This window comes from Diplotaxodon limnothrissa, linkage group LG14, assembly GCF_057381915.1.
Source record: "Diplotaxodon limnothrissa isolate DT_005_m linkage group LG14, D_limnothrissa_male_GT1.1, whole genome shotgun sequence".
Classification (NCBI taxonomy): domain Eukaryota; kingdom Metazoa; phylum Chordata; class Actinopteri; order Cichliformes; family Cichlidae; genus Diplotaxodon; species Diplotaxodon limnothrissa.
Genome location: NC_140609.1, coordinates 36,434,665 through 36,459,009, shown reverse-complemented (window position 1 = coordinate 36,459,009; position 24,345 = coordinate 36,434,665). Strand labels below are relative to the sequence as shown.

General features: G+C 40.0%; 1 protein-coding gene across 1 annotated transcript; it reads left to right on the top strand.

Moving 5' to 3' along the window:
* The first annotated feature begins 704 nt into the window (after positions 1-704).
* galnt17 (polypeptide N-acetylgalactosaminyltransferase 17) lies at positions 705-21,524 on the top strand. Its single transcript, XM_085370429.1, has 11 exons — positions 705-948; positions 2,020-2,203; positions 7,079-7,245; positions 12,056-12,230; positions 13,115-13,312; positions 13,800-13,917; positions 17,766-17,951; positions 18,121-18,258; positions 18,604-18,699; positions 20,215-20,376; positions 21,390-21,524. Exons 1-11 carry the CDS (start codon positions 705-707, stop codon positions 21,522-21,524), a joined length of 1,803 nt encoding a protein of 600 aa, XP_085226555.1.
* The last annotated feature ends 2,821 nt before the right edge of the window (positions 21,525-24,345 follow it).

Here is a 24,345-nt window from a genome sequence, read left to right as displayed (position 1 = left end):
AAGGAGCAGAAATTTGGAGTGAATATTAAGAAGGTTTTCATTGAGCATCCGCGAGAGAATTTTTTTGCGCGCTGCCCGCTTCAGTCGCATCACTGCCGACTTGTGTTAGACGCAAAGGAGAGGGTAAAAAAAAAAGACACACTTGATATTCTCCTCTCTGTTAAATTATTTAGGAGTATCTGTTCCTCAAGCCCAACATATGCTCGTATCTTCGTCTTACATGATTGTAAAGCAAGGCTCGAAGTGGCGGTGACACGGATGAAAGCCGATGGCCAGGCGCCCCGAATTTCATCAGAAGGGGGATGCAACCTAGAATAACCCCAGTGTCAAATGGTAAGAGCGCAGCTTATGTCGAGAATCCGTGCACTTGCTCAGAAGTGGAGAAAAAAAACTGTGAGTTTCTGCAGCTCTCGTAAGGTCTGTTGATGTGAATTATCCCTGCAGCTTTCCACGCAACGCAAGGCAAAGAAGACCTGAATCTCGACACGTTACGGGGCGAGTGTATACTGCTGCGGCTGCGGACTGAGACAGCTACACACACCGCGGTTGAGAGCATTGCTTTCTGTCACACTTCTCTGAAGTCAGGGTGAAGGGCGCATGCATAGTTGGCGCATTGTAACTATAACGCGCCTCAGGTTTCTCCTGAGACTGTCCCTCCTCCTGACCTCTTACGCACTGGAAGCCCGGACACTGGTGACTTTTTAATGGCTTTTGTGTTCAGAAGATGGAGGGTCTTACTGGTGCTGAACGTGCTCGCGGTTGCCGGGTTCATTACTTTCTGGGCCAAGTGCAACAACGCACGCAGCATCCAGACCACCGGTCCAGAGGCCGCGGGTGATGGGAAGAGAGCCCGGGGCAACGGGACGGCACAGGGGCCCAGCGTCAGCCATGAGGTGCTGCTGAAAAGGCTCAGCTCTCTGGAGGACGTGGTGTACAGGCAGCTAAACGGTAAAGAGCACGTTAACATTTAAAGTGAAAGAACGTGTCAACTTGATTTCCCCTCAAGGAATCTGAAAAAGTTAAAAGTCAGTGTTGTCTGACTTTTTTTTACTCCCTCTGGAGCCCTGACATGACATGTTAGAAACTAATGAATAAGCCTCCCTGCATTGTCCCTAATATTGTCTCACAGTCAGCTGCTGGATCTGGCACTCCTCTCACATTATTTCAGTAATTATGGGTCATGCATGATGAGAGTGTGCTCTCTGTTAGAAAGTCTACATCTACTGAACCACTGAAGAAAGAGTCAGCAACTACCAAGCATATTTAATACTCCAGCGTAGAGCAGCAGAGATCACCAATGGTAATTAAGTTTCCAATAAAACGTTTAATTTTAAATACAAGTGTGTCGGGTTTGGGTTTAAATGGATACATGGGGCTGTTTACAATAGGATCCAGTGAATTGATTTTCCCTGCAACAGTAGTAAGGTTATCCAGAATTGTACTTTAATTAATCTCTGAAAAGACAATGTCTTTATTGCACTCCGGGAGGTTAGAGTTTAATGTTAACTTCCGAGAAGGAGCTTTCAGGGTTCTGGTGTCTTCAGGATGCCGGATGTTTGCCAACACAGAGGTTCAAACACTGTGAAGGATGGTGTGGTATGTGTTTGTTCTCTGTCCCCCCTACAGACAGAGCGAAAGCTTTAAATCCTTCACTTGTGTAGTTTAGCCTATGTTTAGAGTTTAATTTTCTTCCCCATCATTAAATGAAGGCTTACTGACCTCAGAATGGATAGGAGGGTTTGGATTGGGAATATTTCACACATCCTATTTGTAAATTGTGTCCATAGATTGAAGATATTCTCTGTGACTCTGTGCCAACTCTGGTTCTAATGAACTCGGCCCAGAAGTTCACCTGTTTTGACAGCCACTGACAAAATACTGTATATTCATGTGAGTTTGGAGCAGTGATGGTAAGGCAGGCTATCAGCTGTGGGCAGTATAATGCATTACTGAGAGGAGAGTGACTCAGGCACACTAAAGGATCCTGACATGTAATCTTCTCTTGTTTGCCTTGCTTAGGTCTGTCCAAATCTCTGGGCCTGATTGAGGGCTTTGGGGGTCGGGGTAAAGGCGGCCTCCCCGCCACGCTGTCACCGGCTGAGGAGAGTGACGCTAAATACCTTAGGGAGAAGTACGGCTATAATGCCTACCTCAGTGACAGAATTTCTCTGGATCGCACAATACCAGACCATCGGCCTAGCAAGTGAGTACAAGTCAAGTGAGGAAACTTTAAATTGCGCTTCAGATGGTTGAGTCATCCAAATTTTACATTTTTTTCTTTGCTTCTGAGATAGCCTCCTCGAGCCTAACACAGTGGACACGGTTGACGTTTCACTTGGGGTCGTTTCAGCATTAAAAAGAAAATACATGAGCAGCATAATTTTTCCATAATCAGTGTCTCAGTTGCTTTGGATAATGTAGAACTCCCTGAAAACAGTCCTAATTTTTATTTTGCTCCAGTAAAAACTGATGTACGTGTGGATGTATGAATAAATTCAGTCTCAGATAACACACCTTTTAATGTTAATGCAGTGTTATTTATTTTCTAAATATAGCCCCCACACACACGTCAGTAATACTCAGCTAATGAGTCTTAAAACTTATTGCCTGCATTATCCAAATGTTGTGCTTGCATACTGAAGATGTTGACTTTTTTGCGACCATATGTAAGATTTGTTTTTCATTTCTCCCCAGAAAATATTCAGTTTCACCAGAGTTTCTCTACTCTCGCAGATCTTGTCTTAACTTCCACTGTGCCCCTCAACTCCCTTTTCATTATGTTATTTCATCTGGTGAAATTGCAAGCTGGAAGCACTTTGATATTTTTATAGCACCACCCTGCTTTGTAGGCATTAGATAGGTTCATTTTCTGATCCTTAGTCATCTGTTAAGAGGAGCCCAGAGCTGTTGAGTGTCACCACAAAGTTCGACGACTCATAGATTTGATCAACTCTGGAAATGCCATCAGCTGCGAACTTCAGATGAGAATTTTTGACCTGCCTCCAGCCTTACGACTTAATGACTTCTCACTATTTTATAGCCCAGCCCAAATGTTTGCACATGCTCCAGTCCTATTTCTAAGATCCTAAAATAAAAAGTGACGTATATTTAACAACTGAATAAATGATTGCTCATTGGTTTTGTTTGTTTGTTTGATAGCAGTATAGCTCAAAAAGTGAAGCATGAATGTGCATTAAAATTTAATTTAAGGGGCTGGCTTAACGTAGAAAGGATTGACTTCTAGAGTCGGCCTGGTTCTGGATTCTTTACCATTGTGAGGTAGCTCAAAATGTAATTTTTTTTTTATGTTTAAAAAAAACAAAAAACAAAAAACAATCAAATATCAATAATAAAAATGAGAGACTTTATCTTGATGTTTTTAAGGCAATAACCCAAACAAATCTGAGTCTAGATATTTGTTTGAATCCAAGGATCCAATTTGTTCATCATGGAAAGGTGTGCATCAGAGATATGCTGTGTCAAACTGCTCTTTGTTGAATAAGTGAATTGATAAACGTGTGATTTTCCCAGGAGTGCCCACACTTTTGCATAGAGCACTGAGGTTGGCCTTGCATTAGCTGATTGGTATCAGCTGTTTCATTCATGCTTCACAGTAACTGAGTAATTCACATCTGTGTGGCAATCAGCAGACTAGTCATGTCTAATCATATCCATGCATGTGTAGAGCACAGCCATTATAAGGGGGCACAGTGGTGTAACGCAGCTCTCCCAGGCAGCCTCATCTGTGCTCGATATGCTATAGTTTTGCATTTTTAGTTTATCATAGGAAAATCCCAACCCTATAGTATTAGGTAGTAACAGTATATGCACAGAGGTGCAGAGGTTTGGGTCGAGTATGTGCTTTGGTGGCTCTCTTATTGTACCAGCTGCTTTTCACAGCATACATGAATCCTTTGGCTCATTTTTCCATATATTTCACGTCCCCCCCTTTTAGTCTTTATTACTCTCCCCCAGCCTCTTATGCTCATATCTGATGAAGTTGCACTATAAGTCTTGGTTTGACATCGGTCAGCAGGCGTTCACGCACACATTCACAGTGTGCTGTGTGTGCATGTGTAAGTCAGTGCCTGGGTACAAAATGCTTACCTCACGTTTGCACATGGTTTTATTTATGTAATGACTGCACGTTTCTATGTGTATGGTCTTCATGTCTTATCGTCATATACAAACAGCCGTGTGTATTATGTCTTCAGTAATTCTTAGTTAAGGGTTTGTAGCTTCCAGCTAGCTGATAGTGAAGCAAGTCACAGACCCTTTTTTTGAAAATCACTGATGACAAGAAAGACTGGATCCTTGGTCTAGATGAAATTCCAGTGCCCTCATTTTTCTTCTAGAAGGTCTTTTATGTTGCTTCGATCAATGTGGCCAGTGAAGCACGTTGGGGTGCGGCATTTTCAGACATAGACAGCATGTAAGCTGGGGTCAGAGGAGTCTACTCTGTTTGACTGAAGGAGATTGTGGAGAAGTATGAGAGGAGCAAGAGAAACAGAAATAGGAAAAAATAAAAACAGCATTTTAAATGATCTTCTGTCAACCTGCTCAGCTTTTCTAGGGTTATTAAACTTGCTTCTCTTTTCAGCAATGTGGTACATGTGTAGAAATAAAAGTGGACTCGTACTGCACATCAATACCGATCATAGATGTGACAGCATTAGTTTGTAGTGATGTTAAGTCTGATAAGTGCCATTAGGATGGCCATCAGCTGATGAGCTGACTCCTACAGCCATAATCACAGTCATACTCAGATTAAGATAAGATAAGATAAGATAAGATAGAACTTTATTAATCCCTCGGGTGGGTTCCTCTGGGAAATTCGACTTCCAAAAAGCACAGCAACGACCGAAGTTACAGTTACAGAATTGTTATATATATATATATATATATACACACACACACACACACATATATAAATACAGAGACAAATATAAATAAAATATACAAAGGGGATAAATAGAATAAATAGGAATAAAAAATAAAAATACAAGTGAATTGCACATTTCAAGTATTGAGTCTATTGCACTGTTGACTATTTACAAAAAGTATTGCACAAGGTATTGTACAGTGAGGTGAAGAGGCACTACAGCTTAGTTGTTCCCCCCTCCTTTGTCCTCCTGTTTCCCCTCCCTCTCCCCTCCAGAGAGGAGTTAAACAGTAATTAATCAATTAATCAATGAAGCTGTACTTGTAAAGTGACAAGTTCACACTCCCACTTTTGCAATCATTCATGCTGTTCCCTTCTATGTCCTACAAACTGCTGGAACTGGTTACGCTGATTGCACCGTCACTGCCTCCTCCTGTTCTCAATTTGTATTAACAAAATTGCTGTAGTATCTCCTACCTGCAGTGTATGTACATGCAGTATATCCCCTCCATGATTGTAATATAGGGGTTTAAAATATGTTTTTGGACATTTTATATTTCCACTAGACTGTGATCATGTTTGTAGTTTTTTTTTAAGCCTTATTCATGTGAACCTAAGGGATCTTCTGGAATCCTCTCTGTCACATATACGGCACAGTGCAAAAAATATTCAGATGTGCCTAATTTTTAAAAACATTTTGCTTTCAAGGAGCCAGATTTTCTTTTCGTTTAGTTGAATCTTTAAGAATCTAAAAGATAACAAAATCTGATAGGTAAAAATAACATTTTGAACCAACTAGGTGGTTCCCAAAAATCTGGCGTGCTGTGAGTCCTTAAAAAAATTGAGGAAACTGGAAAAGTAGCAGGACTAAATAACTCTGTACAGCAGATGAACTGTATCTGAAAATCATGTCCTTAAGATGTAGAAAAAGATAAAGAAAAGCAAAGACCTGAAGTACCTGAGAGATGCACTGGCCCTTTAATGGATCCATCTGCTGTTTGCTGAAGCCTCATCAGAAATGGTCTCAGTGGAAGGCTGTCAGGAAGCCATTTTTAGTGAAGAGAAACAGGGAGAAAAGGCTGAGGTATGGTAAATTACACGAGAACTGGACTATATCAGTGGCAACAGGTCTTACAGCATTATGAATTCATATTTGACATTTTTGGTTCAAATAATTGTTGATATGACTCCAACAGAGGGTGTTTACATCCGTCTGTAAAACACGATGAAGGCTCTGCCAGTGGTGTTGGGAATCTTGAGAAAGCTGATGGAAATATGAACCACATATTAAGATTTTCATCAATCATGCAGTCCCAGCTGAAAAGCATCTAGTTGGAAAAGGCATATTTTTATTAATTACGACAATTATATTCCCAGCAGAATATAAAGAAATGAGGATGCCTCAAGACTTTTGCAATATTGTATCAGAAGGAGAAAAAAGGTGACAAATGTCCCAGTTCTTCGTGGTTAATCGTGTTAATGTTGCCTTCTGTTTTCTAATGGTTTCCTGCCAAAAACCCTAAAAAAGTGTTCTCCAACCTCGTGAATTGAAAACACTGGATTTGTTATAGAATAACTTCTAATTAGCTATTATTTCACAGAGGAAATAAGATAATCGATAAAAGAAAAAAAGATGTGAAAAGGAGACAATAAAAGAAGCCCCTTCCTTTCCCACATGTGCTAAACTTAGAGCCAAAGCCTCACCCTGCCGCTTTCCGCTTCATTAGAGTTGTTTAAACAAAACAACTTAAAAATAGGGTTTCTATCTGAAGCAGCACATGCAGTTAAAAGGCCAATGTGGAAAAAAAATCCTTGCGATTATAGTTGAACAGGAAGCGGCACTTGCTCTGCCTTTCAGCCCCATTGAACAAGACGTCAGCAGCTCTATGGAGGTAGTTTGGTCTTTTTTACAAATTCAAAATTAAATATGCGAGCACTCAAAAATTAAGGTTCACTGAGAAATGTCCTCATTTTTTAAAAAGAAAGGCATATTCCTTGTTATTTAATATAACATTCAATTGATCAGAAATGTTAGAAATCATGGTAAATGGGCTCATCAATACAAAATCATGATTGTCTTTTTAATTGTATAACTTTGTAGACTAATTTTCCCAAACCATCACTCTAGTGCTCCACTGGCACCTCGTATTACTTAATGCAAGTAGTTTACAGGTGTTGTGTCGTGTCTTTCTACAGATGTAGAAAGGTCAGCTACTCAAGAGACCTTCCCCAAATCTCCCTCATCTTCATCTTCGTCAACGAGGCTCTGTCGGTGATCCTGCGCTCAGTCCACTCAGCTGTCAATCACACACCGGCGCACTTGCTCAAGGAGGTCATCCTGGTGGACGACAACAGCGATGACGGTCAGTATAGATTAAATATTTTCTTCAGCTAATACCAAATAAGAAGAGTGGCTTTTTCGCCCTCTGATTAGAAGATGGTTTATAGTGAGTGAAACACAGAATTTCCATCTAAAATCCACTGAGTCATCAGCAGGATTTCTACTGAAAGCAACAAAATACACATCAAATTGTCATTCAGCATCCCAGAAATAATTATCTTATACAATAAGTATCATGTAACGTGAATATAATTATATAATTAAGTTTTATATTATAAAACTGAAACTAGTGAGTGAAAAAGAGAATATTTGAATACTTTTTCTCATACAGGCATCGGCATATGAAAACAAATATTCTTGTCAATGTTACAAAGAAATGATTTCAATCTGTCAGCATCAAGGATTCCAGTTTTTAGATATATGTGTAGTATTTTCTTTATTTTTACTTTTTTAAATGCTTCTGAGTTTGTGTAAGCGAGTTTTGTAGATTGAAGTTACAACCAGGCAAAAGACTTGTTTTACAAATGTCAAAACAATCATTGGAAACTAGGGCAAAGCATTACAGCCCTCTAAAACCAGTATTGTTTGAAGATTATTGCATACACAGTCTCCTATAGAGCTACCCTCTTTGACTTTGGCATGACAAATTTGTGTCCTAATCTGACCCAGCTTCACTGTGATAAAGGAGCTGAAAGCAAGACATAAAAGGACTTTAATAAACTAAATATAGCAACACACCAAAGCACATTTTTGTTCCCAGTAATTATGTTTTAGTAGACATGGCTACTGTTGAACCTGGGCTAGGATTGAGGGTGGGAACAACCATAACTATGCAGACATGTACATTAACTGATCATTTGGGGCAGATCACAATGAGACACAAACACACTATAAATGTAACACAAAGCATGTGTTCATACTTTTTTCATGTCTGTTACACTTAAACATGCAGATATATTGAAACATTGTTTCTAAAGGATGAAAGGCATCAGACTTCTGATGGGGCTGTGTTTGCATGTCATGGGGACGAGTGTCTCCTTGACAAAAGCTGTGGTCATTGCTTTTGAAAAGAGGCATTTTCTGAGGTGACTGATGGTGTCAAGTGTTTGTGGAGGCAGACAGGCAGATAGAGGCAGAACACACAATTGGATGTCACAGGAGAGATGTCTCTGTCATATTTACCGGGCAGGGTGAGAAGATGAAGAGACGGCAAGGGATGAGAGGAGGGCGAGGAGATAAATCGGGAAAAGTGAAAAGGAGAGGGGAGGCACAGCAGAGATAAAGAGGTGTTGGTGGAGAAAAATAAGAGAAGAGGGGATGACGTAGAAGACAGAAAAGGTCAAAGAATGAAGAGAGCTGAAGGGTTTGAAAACAGGCAAAGTGAAAGGAGGGGCAATGAAGAACAGAGAAAAAGGGAGATGAGAAGGAGAGGCTCAGAGAGCAAACCAGGCTATTAGAGAAAGTGGCATCAAGAAAGGGAAAGGATGAGAGACAGGGAGGCTCTAAGATAAATGAGGTCGGACAGAGAGGAGGGGAGAGAGCGCAGGCAATGAATATCTAGAAGAGGGAGAAGAAGCAATCTAACAGAACGGAAAGCAACAGAAAGCAAAGAAAAATAACAAGGAAACAGGAAGAAAGAGATGAGATAGTCGAGGCTTTAGGGGATAAGGCTGCCAATGTCTAATTCATGTACTGTCAACAAATCCATGAAAAGATCAAAGCCAACAACGCCTTAGTCTCACACCCAACACTTTCTGACTTCCCTACCTTTTCAGTTTCACTCCCCAAGCCAATTGGCTTTTAGTGTCGCAAATACATGATTTCATTCTTATACAAAGGGTACATCATTTTCTAAAAGTGCTGTGTGCTGAAGTTTTTACAAAATGTTGCCCAAGCAGGAAATAGAAAATTGGACATGGGTCTTTGGTTCTGAACTAGTTTCATTCGTGATTCATGTTTATCACATTTTTGGACTTCTTTGTGTATTTTTTGGTGTAATTTATACTCCAAGAATCACCTTGGCAGATGATTGTTGTCAGTGCTGTTTGTCTGTAGCAAGAATACACAATAACTACCTGCTGAGATTTTATAAAACCCGGTGGAGTGGTGCATCGCGGATAAAGAAAGAATAGGAAGAAATTTTGCTGTGGATGTGGATCGCTTTATTTAATGGAAGTGGATGTGTTGATGTGGATCGCAAAAACTAGTCTTAGCCATGAATGTGCTGTCTGAGTGTTAATTTCTTTTTGGCATCTGGTAATGCAGCAAGTTATACATTATCAAGAAGCATGTGTGACAGTGCAGCTTACAGATGTATTTTAATCATTCTTATAAAACAATGGGACTTAGTATAAGAAACACGGAGCTACACAGTGGGAGAGTGAAAGGACTGAGACAGCTGAGGCGTTCTCTCACTTGACACTGCTGGTTGGCTGACAGCCAGCTATCCATCACAAAGAGGAAGACATTGCAGTGGCGCACAGGGCGAGGCGAGCGAACAAATAGTGCTTACCCCTCTTACTGCCTGAAAGACACCCACCGCCATGCTCTTGCCATATATGTTTGTATGTGAAAAAAAACACGCATGTGAAATGAGTTTGTGATGAAGAGTATGTGTGAAAAAAAAGAAGTACGAGAACAGAGAGAAAGAAATGGAAGACAGAGCACGAGAAATGTGTTTTTCTCTGAAGGAATGTTGCTCTGTGTGTGTGTGTGTGTGTGTGTGTGTGTGTGTGTGTGTGTGTGTGTGTGTGTGTGTGTGTGTGTGTGTGTGTGTGTGTGTGTGTGATACAGAGGAAGAAGGGCTGTGAGTGTTTTGGTCCGGAGGGAAAAGGCTGATGAGTTGATTGAGAGATCAAAGGTGGCGCGGTCGTTGATGCTCAGGAAGCCGTAGACCCCCGTTGGTGTTGTTTAGAGTGAGTTGGAGCTTAAAACAGCACCGCAGGGAGCTGAGTGAGAACTTTTATGTCATCTCTCTATTTGTATGTGTGCTTCTTTATTTCTTTATTTATAAACTGTGTTGTTGTGGTGATGAATTTGTATGTTTTTTATGTTTGTTTTCAGCTTTGATAGTGTAGCAAAAGCTGACAATAGTTGGCATACATTAGTGGTTATTTAGGATAGGATGAGCTAATAAGCCGTCACGTCTTTGTATTTTGCTAGGAAAATGGGAAATAGATGTAGCAGTTTACTGAAACTTGCAAACATAAGATGCCAGATGCATCTCTCAGGTTGTGTGTCAGTTTTTTGTTATTTCTTAAGGACACAACTTTCAAATTCTGTTCGTCTGCTGTAGATGTTTTTATTTAAGCTGCCAGTTCTTTTGTCCTCTACTTGTTTAGTTTCTTGACATATGTCAAGTTTTTGGCTAATAGCTCTTTGCTAATCACCTTGCTGGTGTGTTATCGTTGTCATTTTTTGTGCAGGAAACAAATTGTGTATTTGTGACAAGCTGCTGGTAATGTGCCAGTAACGAATTTGTCCCTTGAGTTAGGTGCTTTTATTATGTGTGAATGATTCATAGGAACAAACAAATAAAGGACTGCACTGAAAATTATAATAAAATGATGTCCAAAGAAAAATTTGAAGAACCTTCAGAAAGCCTGAAGAACGTGAAATAAATTACAGAATTAAAAGACAGTTCGGTTCCTTGGAAGCAAAATGTAAAGACAAAATGTTCACACATGGCTCTATGCAACTACATAAGAGCTTTAGGATTGTCTGAAAGTATTTGTTTGGGTTTTTGCTCGTAATTATCTGCTCCACTCTATGTTCACCTGTTCCTTATTACCCGGCTGCTCTAAAGTGATTTCTGCCAATCTTTGTCAGCTCATCTGTGAGCTTGTTTCACTCATGCGCTCTGCAACAGTCCCTCATGTTATTCTCTGCTTCACAGGTTTTTTACTCATTTTCCACCCCTTGGGCTTTGTTCTCCCAATATCAGCTTTATTTAAATAAGCTTTCTTTATGGTGGTTTTGCTGATTTTGTGTATTCATTTGGAAAAGCTTACAAACCTAACACAAATAATTGGGGTATAACCCTCAATCTCATTGGGCCTGTTTGAGTGCACATATGTCAACGAACTTAAAAAGGGCTAGTATGTGCACTTTGCTAAAGAAATGCTTTGATTATATATATACAGTAGGTATATTTTCATAGGTATATTAAATATTTTTTAGTTCTTTGTCTCTGGACAGCCTAAAATAAAAATAAAAAACACTGCTTAGTGCTTAGTGGGTTGCCCTTTGTGTTCTTATCATGTTGTTTCACACAACCAATACTAAGGCTTGATGTGAGGTTTATAAAGGAGTGCAGGCTGCCAGTGAGAGAAGTGAGACAAAAGAGTTGTCATACTGGGAATGGTTGCTTAAGCTCACTCTGCTGTCCTTTCATATTTATCGACATGAATTCCAATTATTATGATTACATGAAAATAATTATGCAAGCTAGGCATAATGTGTCAGGCTTTGATTGTTGCTGCCAGAGGGGACTCTGGAACAGCATTTTTCTTTTTTCCTCCTTTCTTCAGTAAAGAGGGCTGCAATGGATCTGATGTTAGAGAAGCTAAGAAAAAAATACAAGCACTTTCTTTAGCATGTAGAGATTCTTCTTAAACTCGCCAACTTAGCTGCAATGGTGATATATTCTTTTCAGGCTTTATTAGTCCTGACATCAGATCAAATACTGGAAAACTCCAGCTGGCAGACTGTTCAAGGATAGATGTGCAGATTATAAGCTAAACTGCAGATTCAAAGATCAACTAAAGATCAGTCTTTATAAGCATTTCTGACTTGTTTTGTTTGATGTGTTATCTTCATTTTCTGAACTGTAGAGCAACTGAAAGGTCCACTGGAGGAGTATGTGAACAAACGCTATCCTGGCCTGGTGAAGATTGTAAGGAACCAAAAGAGAGAGGGATTGATCAGGGCCAGGATCGAGGGTTGGAAGGTAGCCACTGCTGAGGTGACAGGATTTTTTGATGCCCATGTGGAGTTCACCCCATCATGGTGAGTGGGTCCTATCATCTAGCGGGAAGCACAGTGTTATTAACAGTCAGGAGTGAATTTTTGGTATTTGGAAAAAGGCTTATTTTAGTGTAAATTAAAGTGAAACAAAGCATTCAAAAACAAAAATGACATGTACTCAAAATTAAATCTGGAAAAAAACATATCTTTGCCAAATGTATGAACATTGGAATAACTTATTCATGATAACAACAATGACAATAATAGAGCTTTGGGTATCAGTGTTAAAAGAGTGCTACAAAGTGCAAAGAAACCATGGAAAGAAAAGACAAAGGATAGCTGAAGCTGCATAAAAGGAAGAGCCAAGCTATTTCACGCCTGAGAAGTTTTAAAATGAGACACTTGAGGCTGTGGGATCAGGTTGAACGGATTTTATTTAAAAAAAACATCACAAGCACACATAAAACACACACCAAAACAGGACCCCTCTTGGAGAACTTGTCGTAAAAGTAAATTTTTAGTAACCATAAAAAATGAAGGTTTTGTACTGATTCAAAAAAGCTGAGCGCTTGGTGGTGAACTGAATCAAAGGCTAAATACTGTCAAGAAATTAGCATGCAATGAGGGATCTTATTAACCCCGCTAAGACAACTGCCACATCCTGTTGATGTCTTTTTGTGGATCTCATTTTCGAGCTCAGTGCATAACTTAAGGTATACCGTGCAGTTCTCTCACTGCCCCCTGCAGAGCTCAACTCGGCTGAATCAAACAGAATAAGTGATAAAACTGGGACGACACAAGGAACTTTCTATTTGACTGAAGTGGATGAAAAAAGTGGTGCTCTTAAAAGATGTTATAAAATTTGTTTCTGCACAAAGTAAAGTCAACTAAATGTGTGAGTGTGTGTGTGTTTGCACTTTTTTCAGGGCAGAACCAGTTCTAGCTAGAATAAAAGAAAACCACAAGAGGATTATCTTGCCGTCAATCGACAACATCAAGCACGATACCTTCGAGGTGGAGCGCTATGAGAACTCTGGCCATGGCTACAACTGGGAACTGTGGTGCATGTACATTAATCCACCCAAAGAGTGGTGGGAGGAGGGAGACATGTCTGCACCAATAAGGTACGCCAGCTTCTCCCATTTAAACGTGAACACAGATCTCACACTTCTGAGATGTATTTTTTTCCACTTCTTTAAGATTTTCAATAAAACTGCCACCAAGTTCTTTTTTTAGTTTTGGGGAAGATTAGGGGAAAACAAGAAAAAAAGCTCCTGATGGGAAACCAGACTTCATTAAAGCAATAAAAAAATTACAGCCTAAATTAGAGAGTGGAGAGTGAAAATAGGATTTTAATTATCTGATTATCACCCATATATTTGTGTTAAATTGGATTTCCTTCCATTCTTTAATTAAAAATAAGAATAAATCGCATGAGTATGCACAAAAATGTTTAGATAGGCTGAAATATAAAGTGTGAAACTTTGCATAGTGGAGATTTGGGTTGTAGAAAAGTACTCCAAAATAAACATCAGATAAAGCCACAAAAAAACACATTCTGGTGTTTGCAAACGCTCAGTGTCACATGATAGTGTGTTTTCCTGGCTGCAGGACGCCTGCCATGATTGGATGCTCCTTTGTGGCCAATCGGGACTACTTTGGAGAACTCGGTCTACTCGACTCAGGCATGGACGTCTACGGAGGGGAGAACATCGAACTAGGCATCAGGGTTTGTGTGTCACCCAGTTTCCTCTTGTTCCTGCTCCCTCTTTACCCCTGTAGGTTTTAAGTGGAGCAGTGGCCACCGTAGCGTGGCACCACTGATAAATGAGGCCCCATTAAGAGTCCTGGAGGACCAGTCCTGTGTGAGCAGCTCACAGCAGGGCAATGGAGATAAATAGGTCACGTAGAGCAGGAAGGTTGGAGTTTGTTTCTGTACATTTTGAGAGATTGGAGAGTCTTTTGTTTTTCTGCAAGGTTATTAGATTTTTCCTGAAAAAATAACGTCAAACATTTTCACAACCCGAGTGTGTTGGCTTTTATCCAGCAAACTAAACAATCAAATATTTTTAGAAAGACAAAAACTTGTCTTTGAGTTGACTTGGTCATAACTTGAATCTGAAATGGAAAGTTCTTATATCTTGTCATCAAAAATATCAAGATTCCCCCCAAAATTAAGTCTAGATAAGTAAACGTGTACAGATGCAATAAAACAGCTAAAATTCAGCTTCAACGCACCTATAAATATATTACAACTGCTGGAGATGAAGTATTAGCAAAGACATGAATCTAGCCCACAATGTCACATCTCAAGAACCACATTTCTTTCTGTTCCTCTTTTACTACAAAGCAGTGGGACACACTCGCCCTGCGACAACAACATTTCTACATTTCACTACAACCCTTACAAGAGGATTGTTTGGATGTGTCCAGGGAGAAGGCCCTCATTCAGAGAAACTCTTTCATAACAAGCACTTGAATCAATGACTGTTTGGGTTTTAACAGGATTCTTGGGATAATGAATGTTAAGCGGTAGATATCAGCACCTCTATGGGGCAATTTTGCATGGTTGTTGTCCAACATCTTTTACATGAAATCATAGTACTGCTTATTTATCTTAGAGTGTGGCAGAGAGCAGTAAAATGTTTTTTTTTGGCATACCCTCTGTTGGTTAGCAGCTGTGTCCTTGGGTAACAGAAACACATAGGTTATCTTTAAAACCTATGTGCCCATTTTCTGTTTGTAGTGCTGCTTATCTGTGGATGGAACATGTTTCATATTGTTCCCAGTGTGAAGAAAGACTGACGGACCTACTTTTTATCCAGTAGGAATGTTTGTCAGGAGTGAAATAGGTTGCATCTGTGCAATTGTTTGGTGACCTGTCAGTTTGAAGTTTCTGTTACGCTCACATCACTTTGACATGGGTTCAGATAGCTTGGATATCCATGTCTTCATTATGTTCACAGCAGAAGGCTCGTGGGTTGGACACACTCAGCAGATACTTTATTAGATACACCTTGTCAGTATTAGGTTGGACACTCTTTTGCCTTCAGAGCTGTTTTAATTCTTCATGGCATAGATTCAACAAAGTACTGGAAACATTCCTCAAAGATTGATCGTGGCATGATGGCCTCATGCAGTTGATGCAGATTTGTCAGCTGTGCATTCATGATGGGAATCTCCCATTGCACCATATACCAAAGGTGATCTATCGGATTGAGATCCCCTGACTGTGGAGACTTTCCTGTTAGCTCACAAGAGTAGCACCTGATATGGTCCTCTGCTGCTCTAGCCCAAATTCTTCAAGGTTCACGGTTCAAAGTAATGCAAAAGTGGTTTTTAAGAAGAAGTTATCTGTTTTACTGTTGCCTTCTTCTCAGCTCAAAGCAGTCTCTGGTCGGGTCTGGTATCAACAAGATATTTTCACCCAGAGAACTGTCTCTCATTGGATATTTCCTCTTTTTTGGACCATCCCTTGGGATAACCCTAGAGATGGTAATACAGAAATATCCTAGTAGATCAGGAGTTTCCAAAATACTCAGACCAGTCCTTCTGTCAACAACAACCATGCCTAACGTGTCTTAAATCTTCTTTCTTTTCCATTTTGATGCTCAGTTCTTCTGTGAGTACCCTGCCGAGATCCACTTTCTGGGTAAATTATTCATTATGAGAGCAGTTAATCTCCTTTTGAAGCGTGTGGATGTGCACAACAATTCTACCTAACAGTGAGAGGTCAATTCAGGGTCCAGTGGTTTGATCTCACTCACAGTCCTGCATGAATGAATTCACAGCACCATGTCCTGTTCTCATCTGTTCTTCAAGGGGTTTTCCTCTGAAGCCTCTGTGTTTGTTTAAGGGCTGTTTTTCTCTGTGGCTGGGATAGTTCCTAATTGGTCAGTTGCTGGCTTTGCACATTTGTTCTCCAAACCTGCAGAGGATACCTCAGTCTTGACCTGCTGATTTTGATGGCTATCATTGTGAATGAAGTAAGGATTACAGCTAGGTCATTTCAAATTTGGATTCCACCAACTTAGAGATTATAGCTACATGATGCCCTTATTTGGGCATGTCCATTTTTCCTGAGGTTGTGTAGAAGCTTTCGGAAAAAGGGATGAGTACCACTGGCTGTTTCCAGAGAGGATACTGGGAGGAAGTTATCTTGTTCAGCTTCCTATTTCTTCAATAGCAAATCTGCTAGGTCAAAAAGCTCTTTTTTAAAGTTTTGCAATAAGAGCTGTTTCAGTAGCTCTACATGCACCATAACATTGTTCTAGCCATTCTGATATCATTTTCAGCTCAGCTGCTGGGTGGTTTGTATGAGGAGATAATTGATTCAACCTTCATGCTCTGAGGTTTCTTTTCTAAACCACTTCACAAGCAGGTGAAGCTCTTCTGCTGCAGTTAATTCTTAAACCTTTAGCACCAAAAATGAATGATGTCCAGTAGTTCTCCACTTTATCATTAAACTTTCTTTGACCTCTGTTAATGAGAAGCAACAAAAGGTGGCAGAAGAAGAAATACTCTTGTACACATTTAAGGCTATTCATCATCTCTCTCCTCCATATCTCTCTGATCTGGTTCAGATCACTGCCCCATCTCGATGTCTTAGATCTTCTTCTTCCCTTTCTCTCTCCGTCCCCTCCCCCTGTCTTGCCACCATGTTGAGCAGGGCTTTCAGCTGCTCTGCTCCACGACTCTGGAATTCCCTAACTCCTGATTTAAGAAATATCTCTTCCGTCTCTCTCTTTAAGTCCCAACTCAAAACTCACTTGTTGTCTTATGCTTTTATGATTGTGTAAACTGCTTGCTTTTATGCTTCTTTTTTTATTCTGCCGTGTACAGTGTCCTTGAGTGTTCTGAAAGGCGCTTTCAGATAAAATTTATTATTATTATTATTATTATTATTAAGGGTTGCAATAGTAACTTTAATCATTTGACCAAGCTGTTGTTGTGTAGCTCTTGGGGCTATGCTAGCATTCATGTCTTATTGTTCTGGCCCGCTGTCCTACATCAAAGCTGGGAAATAGCATGGTGAACTGTAGAAGATGTTTTGGCCACATTTCAAGCATGACTTGGGCTTCTGACCGTCTCTTCTTGTTGATCTTTAATGACATGCCTGGAATCATCATGGTGTATTCGCTGACTGGGAGAGTGCCCTGGATGATACGTTGTCACAGCAAACAATATAAGTAAAAAAACATGCATTTATGTATGTATACTCACAGTTGGAGCTTAAAAGTTAACCCAGTCCTGAAGTGCCGAAAACCTCAGCTCCTCTTGATGCCTCTTAAGGTTGGCTAGAAAAAAATGAATAAAAGCAACAATTAGATATTTTTTATATAACAGAAAAGAAGAAAAACCGAGAAGGACTGCTAAATGTACAGATATAGCTTTCATTAGTTCCAGCACAAAGAAAACACGTCCTTCCAGGTGCTCTATGCTCCAGCTGTTAGCTGTAATTGACTTTATAAATCAGGACATCGCGGCGACTGTGCATCTGCCTATTTATATTTCCTGCTGCCCAGCAGCCAGCAGTATATTATTGTGAGCTTTAATTCATACTCCTACTACCCACAGGTGTGGCTGTGTGGAGGCAGTATGGAGGTGCTGCCTTGCTCCAGAGTGGCTCATATTGCACGAATGAAGAAACCTTACCACAGTAACATAGCTTTCCACACACGCCGTAATGCCCTGCGTGTGGCAGAGGTCTGGATGGATGAGTACAAGTCCAATGTCTACCTGGCCTGGAACATCCCCATGGAGGTGAGAACGGCATTTTTCTGCAGCAAGACCTCTCTTAGAGAGGATGCTGTCAGTCATGCTTGTCTGTTTGTGACTATCAGATGTCCATGTTCAGAGCCAAACAGTTTTTCTTTTGGTTCCACAATTTATGTAGAGACTTTAGGCATAATAACTTCCTTTGCTCTTGCAGAACCACGGTATTGATTACGGAGACATATCACAGAGGGTTGCACTGAGGAAGAGTCTGCAATGTAAGAGCTTTCACTGGTACCTAGACAACGTTTACCCAGAGATGAGGAGGTACAACGATACGCTGTTCTACGGTGAGGTGAGCCATGAAGGACAAAGACACAGGAAAAAGTAACAGTTTGTAGATGTAAGATCTGATGTACAAATTAAACCACTGAAATTAAATAAATGAGACTTACAAGTTTCTTAGGACTTTGTGTATCTCCTCCACAGACCAAAATATAACAAGAAAGCAGGGACTCAGAGAGCATGTACATCCACATCTTCTCAGCTGTTAATAGAAAATAAATGAGATTTAGAACTTTGTCTGATCCACACTGACACATCCTTGTTTTTAGCCTTTATACATTTTTAATCAGTAATTATTTTGGGGAATATTCATATTTTATGAATTATGTCTGACTCTTTTTTTTGTGTATTTAAGGTCCGCAATTCTAAAGCAAGCCACCTGTGTATGGATCAGGGTGTGAAGGAGAACCACACAGCCACCCTGCACCCATGCCATGGGTGGGGTCCTCAGGTACAACACTCTTCCTCACCACCATACTAAAGAGTATACTCCATCTTTTTCCAGTTGCTTTGCTTTCTCATGAAAACATACAGTGAGCTTCTCCGGTGATGTGATTTGCAGCTGTGTCTCAATCACAGGCTCAGCTGAAATCCTCCAAGGAGCGAGTTCTGCTGTCAGAATAAAATTGTGTCTTGCACTTTTTGTGTTGAAGCCCTGAGTCAGCCAGTGTCAGCTCTTCATCCCTTCAGCCCTAAGGGCCTCTCTTTTTAGCTCACAGTGGTAAACAGGTGCTTTAGGCAGAAAGTCAAGGCTTCAGTGGTAAAATGCTAAAAGAGCTAAAATTTCAATTCAATTCTGGAAAAATGAGTGCCGCATCACACTTTCTTCACAAGACATGCTTCAGTTGCATTTTTTAAAGTTATCCTTTTCATGGAACAAAAAGTCTTCAGTTTTTATTAGACCACCAGTTTTTCACACTTGCACTTCCACGGAGATAAAAGCGACCCCATGGTGTCTTAGCGTGGGTTCTCTCCAGGTAGTCCGGCTTCCTCCCACAGTCCGATGACATGCACGTTAGGTTAAATGGTGACTGGCTGTAGGTGTGTATGCAAAACAGATAAAGCACATAAGTGCATAAAATAAAGTGCGATATGAATATCTGTGAAAAGATGAATGTAACTTGTAGTGGTCAGAGATACTAGAAAAACATTTTAATAAATACTCTGTTCTTAAGAAGAAGCAGTGACATCTAGGGACCACAAGTGGGATTTTTTAAGATTTTGAGTCCAAACGCTGTTAAATCACCTAACTTTTGTATGATGTACTGCAAACAGGATGCAGTTACTCTGCAAAAAGACCCAAACTGGGCTGACTGGGTGGTTGATGGAAAGCTTTATCTTTATATCTTTTGCAAGGCATTGCAACCACTATTCATGCTTTGTTAGGAACAGAATGCGATATAAACAATTTCCCAATCAGTCTTTATCGTCAGCACACTCAAAGCCTCAGAGCTTTAGATGCAACCAAAGGAACTGTTTTATCTGCACTGCTAAAGTGGAAATTACTATTAATCTGAACGAAAAAGCTGAAGTGAAAGACACAAAGGTTAGAAAACAGAGCGGGAAGAATCTGACTCACTTCTGCTTTTTCTTTCTGTCAAGTTGAGAAAACTGCAGAATTTGGTGTATATAAAATGTTAGGGCTATATGTGGGTTAGAACTCTGCTGAAACAACACTGTGATTAGCAGTGATGTACAGGAACATCTTTGTGTTTAGCACTCAGTGAAGAACAAAGACATGTTTTGCCTCTCAGCAGTATTGGGAACAACACCATCCTCTTGTTCAAAGCAGCAAAAAAAACCCCAACAGCTTGCATAATCAAGGAAAATTCCTGCTAGTTTACCTTCAACTTGTACATCATCACATACTTATTTCATCGTTAGCTAATAAAGAGAACAGTATTCACTCAGCCAGTTCAGTAACTTTCCGTTTACTGTATGTGTGACGTATCTGTTTTTCTCTTAGTTAGGACGCTACACTAAAGAAGGTCAGCTGTTTCTGGGACCCCTAGGCAGCACTGGTGAGGACACTCGTTGTGTGGTGGACGATCAGATCAGCAACTTTCCTCAGCTCCTCAACTGTGAAAAGGTGACCAACGTGAAACAGAAGACATGGCATTTCTCTCAGGTCAGAAGTGTAAAGAAATCTCTTTTTCAATGATATAACTGAGTGTTTATAAGAAAAACTAAAATTTACTGGCATAGAGTTGAGAGGAAAAGTATCTATATGTCAGATTTTAAAAGGGACCTATTGAGCTCATGTCTGGGTCCATTCTTTTTTCTCTTGGACTCTAATATGAGAGTAGCTTTGCATGAATCTTCATTTCTCTCATACTCAGCATTGCTGCAGCCCCGTAGTTCATGCTTTATCTGACAGAACCGCCTTTATATTCCGAATACCTCCGTTGAAGCCACCTTTCTTTGTGTTAAAACCCTCACAAACAGAAGGTTTTAACACCGGGGCCAGTAGGACTTCACAGATAGATCTGTCTGTTTGTGATGACTATATTAGGATATCATCTCTGCTATTACTGAAATCAAAGCAGTCTGGTTAACGGGGATTATTTGCACATAAACTGAGACTTTGGCTATGATTAATATGAACAATAACTGTTGTAAAATTATATTTATGCTAGAAAATAAGGGCTCCTTTTAAGAGAACTAAACCCAGACTGCTTAAAGGGTAACAAGCGACTCAATATACCTTTTACTTTGGCATTGATTCTCTTTTTCTTTTAATGTGAAAAACCTTTTGTAAGTCAATTTTCCATTGGTCTTTTAGTTCTGTTTGGGTAACCTTTAAAAACTAAAGAGTCACAGCCTGTAGCTGTCTTTGCACGGGAAGAGGAGAGCTTGAACAGTGATGCTGCAGACCTTCTGCCACATCGATTCTTTGTCACACAGCAGGACAAGCAGTGAAGAGTCCTGCAGACGTAGAAGTCTTAGGGAAATAGGGAGACCTTACTTATTTTATATAGATGTAAGGTAAAAAGTTAGTGCCATTTGTTCAAGAAAGAGGTTGCAACAGTTCACATAAGGCCCGGTCTGGTTACATACTGTTCTGTCACCATCACGCATTGTTCACAGACCATCTGTGAAATCTGTTAAAACCAAAGTATTGTATCTCCTTCTGCCTTGCAGAACGAATTGATCATAAATCGGGCTACTGGACGCTGTCTGGAGGTGGTGCCGGCTAATGTTTACTTCGGCCACCTGCTGGTCCTGCAGCCCTGCTCGGGGCAGAGGTGGACCATCAAGAACACTATGAAGCAGTGATCGCCTGGCCAGTTTCATTGGGACCAATTACAAAGGCTATTTCCAAGAGCTGTCACCTGACGTTACCTTGGCCAGTGGACAATCAATGATGCGGGGGCTCCTTAGCTTTTGAAATAAGACTCAAAAATAGATGGCTTTAAGGAGACGAGTGATGAGGTGGTTTGGAAACAATTGATGTTTTTTTGTTTTTGTTAGTTTTTTTTAAAAAACATGGACATTCAACGTGGTGAAAGTTTAGCATGAGGACCATTTCTCTATATGAATTTTACAAACTTTCAATGTGATGTTGCCATAATTCCTGTGTGCCACTTCTTTACAGTGTTTAAGTTTTAGTAGACATTTAATCGACCAAAAGCGTGCTCTTTCTTATGTGAAGGGGAAAAAAAGTTTCCATCTTCCATCAGTCTTTCTGCAATATTTCATTCTTACTGACGTACTTTGTCTTTTGAGATATTAAAAAAAAAAAACAATAAAATACCTGGAATTAAATTTCAGTTATATGCACTGATCAAACTACATTTGTAGTTTTCAACATCATGAAGGTTTTAGTCTATAGCTGCGGTCCTCAACCTTTTTTGTGCCACGGACCGGCCCTAAATAACTAAAATGTGTTCATAACACACGGGAAAAGACACAGGGGAACTGAGGTAACGATAAAAACAATAAATATGAACGATAAAACGAAGAAAAAACCCCCCGGTAAACCATAAATTGCACACCTGAACCTCAACACCCGCGGCCCGGTACCAAACGACTCACAGACCAGTGCATGGCTCGGGGGTTGGGGACCGCTGGTCTATGGTACTTAGAAATTAAGGAATGGCTACTCGTGACAGGAGAAAATTTTACACAGTTTAGCAAAAATGCCTGAAAAGTGATTCTTATGTTTTTCAGAAAATTCAAATCCTTGTAAATATTTATAATTTGAAGAAAAATATGCTAAAAATATTACTTGGTGTACTTTTTTTTCAAATCACCCCAACAAGGACTTTGGGCTAAATCTCACTTCTATGTTTTATGGATTCTGACTTTTATTGCTATTTTTCCACCAAGCATTCTGTAGCATCAGATGCAATATATCTCGTAGCATGAAGTACTGTAAGCAGTTGGGTACAAAGTTTCTTTGCGCTAAGTTAATTTATTTGGTTAACTGCTGTGTGCCATAACTACTGAAAACCTAGTCAAACATAGGAAGCACTTTTTGGACAAAGGGTTGGAACATGAACGAGAGAGGAGGATTGAATCAGGAATGCACAAAAGTACCAATAGTGGAAACGCAGGAGGCCTTAAAGGCTGAAATTATTAACGTACTGAGATGTATATGATGTCATATATTAAATTGCATAAGTGTGATCAGCTGGATTTTTGCTCCCAAGATTGTCTTCCAATAAACAACTGGTTTCCTGGGTTGTGCTTTGTTACTGTGTTTTAGGATACATCTGCAGTCTTTAAATTCGTCATACTTTAATTAGTATGCTTATTTTTTTCAGTTTAATTTTATTTTCAAGCTTGTTTGTAATTTTTTGCTGCTAAACTCATGCTTTATTTTGCTTTTCTGGACTATAAATAAGGTAGAGACAGCAAAGATGAGCTACCATGCTGGGCTGCTCTCCTTTTAACTGCTCCATCCATTTTCATGGTTGTGGTCAAAATATTTTCCCCATGCTGTGAGATTAGTCCTCAAAATCATCCCCCAAAATAGACTACTTCAAAAGAGATTTCACCCTCAGCTTCCAGCTGCATGGCATCTGCTGTAACTTACACCAACTCGACTTAAGAGTACTTTCATCACATTTTTTATAAAAGCGCTTCTACACAATATTACCCAGCCACAAATGAAGTAGCCAGGTGGCCGAACATTAAAGGGACTGTCCTATAAATGACAAGTTATGGGTTCAATCCTGAAGCAACCATATGTCCTGTAAATAGTGTCCTTGAATCAGACACTGACCTCCTACTGCTTACTCTCGCTAAACTGCTCTGGATGAAGCATCAGCTTAAATGCTTAAGATGTAAATAAAACAGGAGGAGACTGCTGGGAGCACAAGGGCCTGTTTCTAGCAGAGAGGGGGAGAGAGGAGTGAGGCGGCTCTGAGGGACAGAGCCTGCATGCTAACATAACACTGAATGCTGATCAGACTCTTAACGAAGAGACTGCTCATCGTTCTCTGGCGTGAAATAGGATTACCATATGTTGGTTAAAGTCCTGCTAAATGTAAGCCAGCAGTAAATACTAACAAGGACAAACCGATCAAATAAACTCGCTGCGTTACTTAGATAAGGTTGTATTTATGGGGATGGAAATTTGTATAATTTGTAGATTTTAGCATGTAAAAAAATGGAGCTATTTTTAAAGGATGACAAAAAATCTAGAAAATGAATGTAATTCATTGACATTATTGTATCATAGTTTGCATTGTTCTGACCAGCAGTGTCCTGCAGCTCCCTGTGAGCACTTAATGAAAGAGGTTATGGTTTAATGTCAGAGCAGAGAACTCACAGTTGTCAAATATGATTTTGCTCTAATATGCACCATGTGGCGCTGTATGTTTTCTGTGATTGGAGGGTAGTGTCACTGCAGCTGTCACCCCAGCCTGCTCTCTGCTCTGCCTCGGGAAAAAAGCAGCAGAGATACAGATGTAATTACTTGACAGAACAGCAACACTGTATGAAAATGTGACAATTTCATAAAACCCACTGCAGCAAGGGTAACAGATGATACAACACACAATACTGTGCACAACTCTTTAGGCACAGATGTTGGCAGCGAAGCATGGTGAAGCATCCCGCTGTTTTAGTTTTTGTTGTTTTGGGGTTTTTT

What these genes read in the sequence shown, in the direction of transcription:
- galnt17 (XM_085370429.1), top strand. Translation starts at nt 705, where the DNA reads ATGGCTTTTGTGTTCAGAAGATGGAGGGTCTTACTGGTGCTGAACGTG. An exon ending in CCAGACCATCGGCCTAGCAA is followed by an intron (nt 2,204 to 7,078) that starts GTGAGTACAAGT and finishes GTCTTTCTACAG; the next exon opens with ATGTAGAAAGGTCAGCTACT. An exon ending in AGACATGGCATTTCTCTCAG is followed by an intron (nt 20,377 to 21,389) that starts GTCAGAAGTGTA and finishes TCTGCCTTGCAG; the next exon opens with AACGAATTGATCATAAATCG.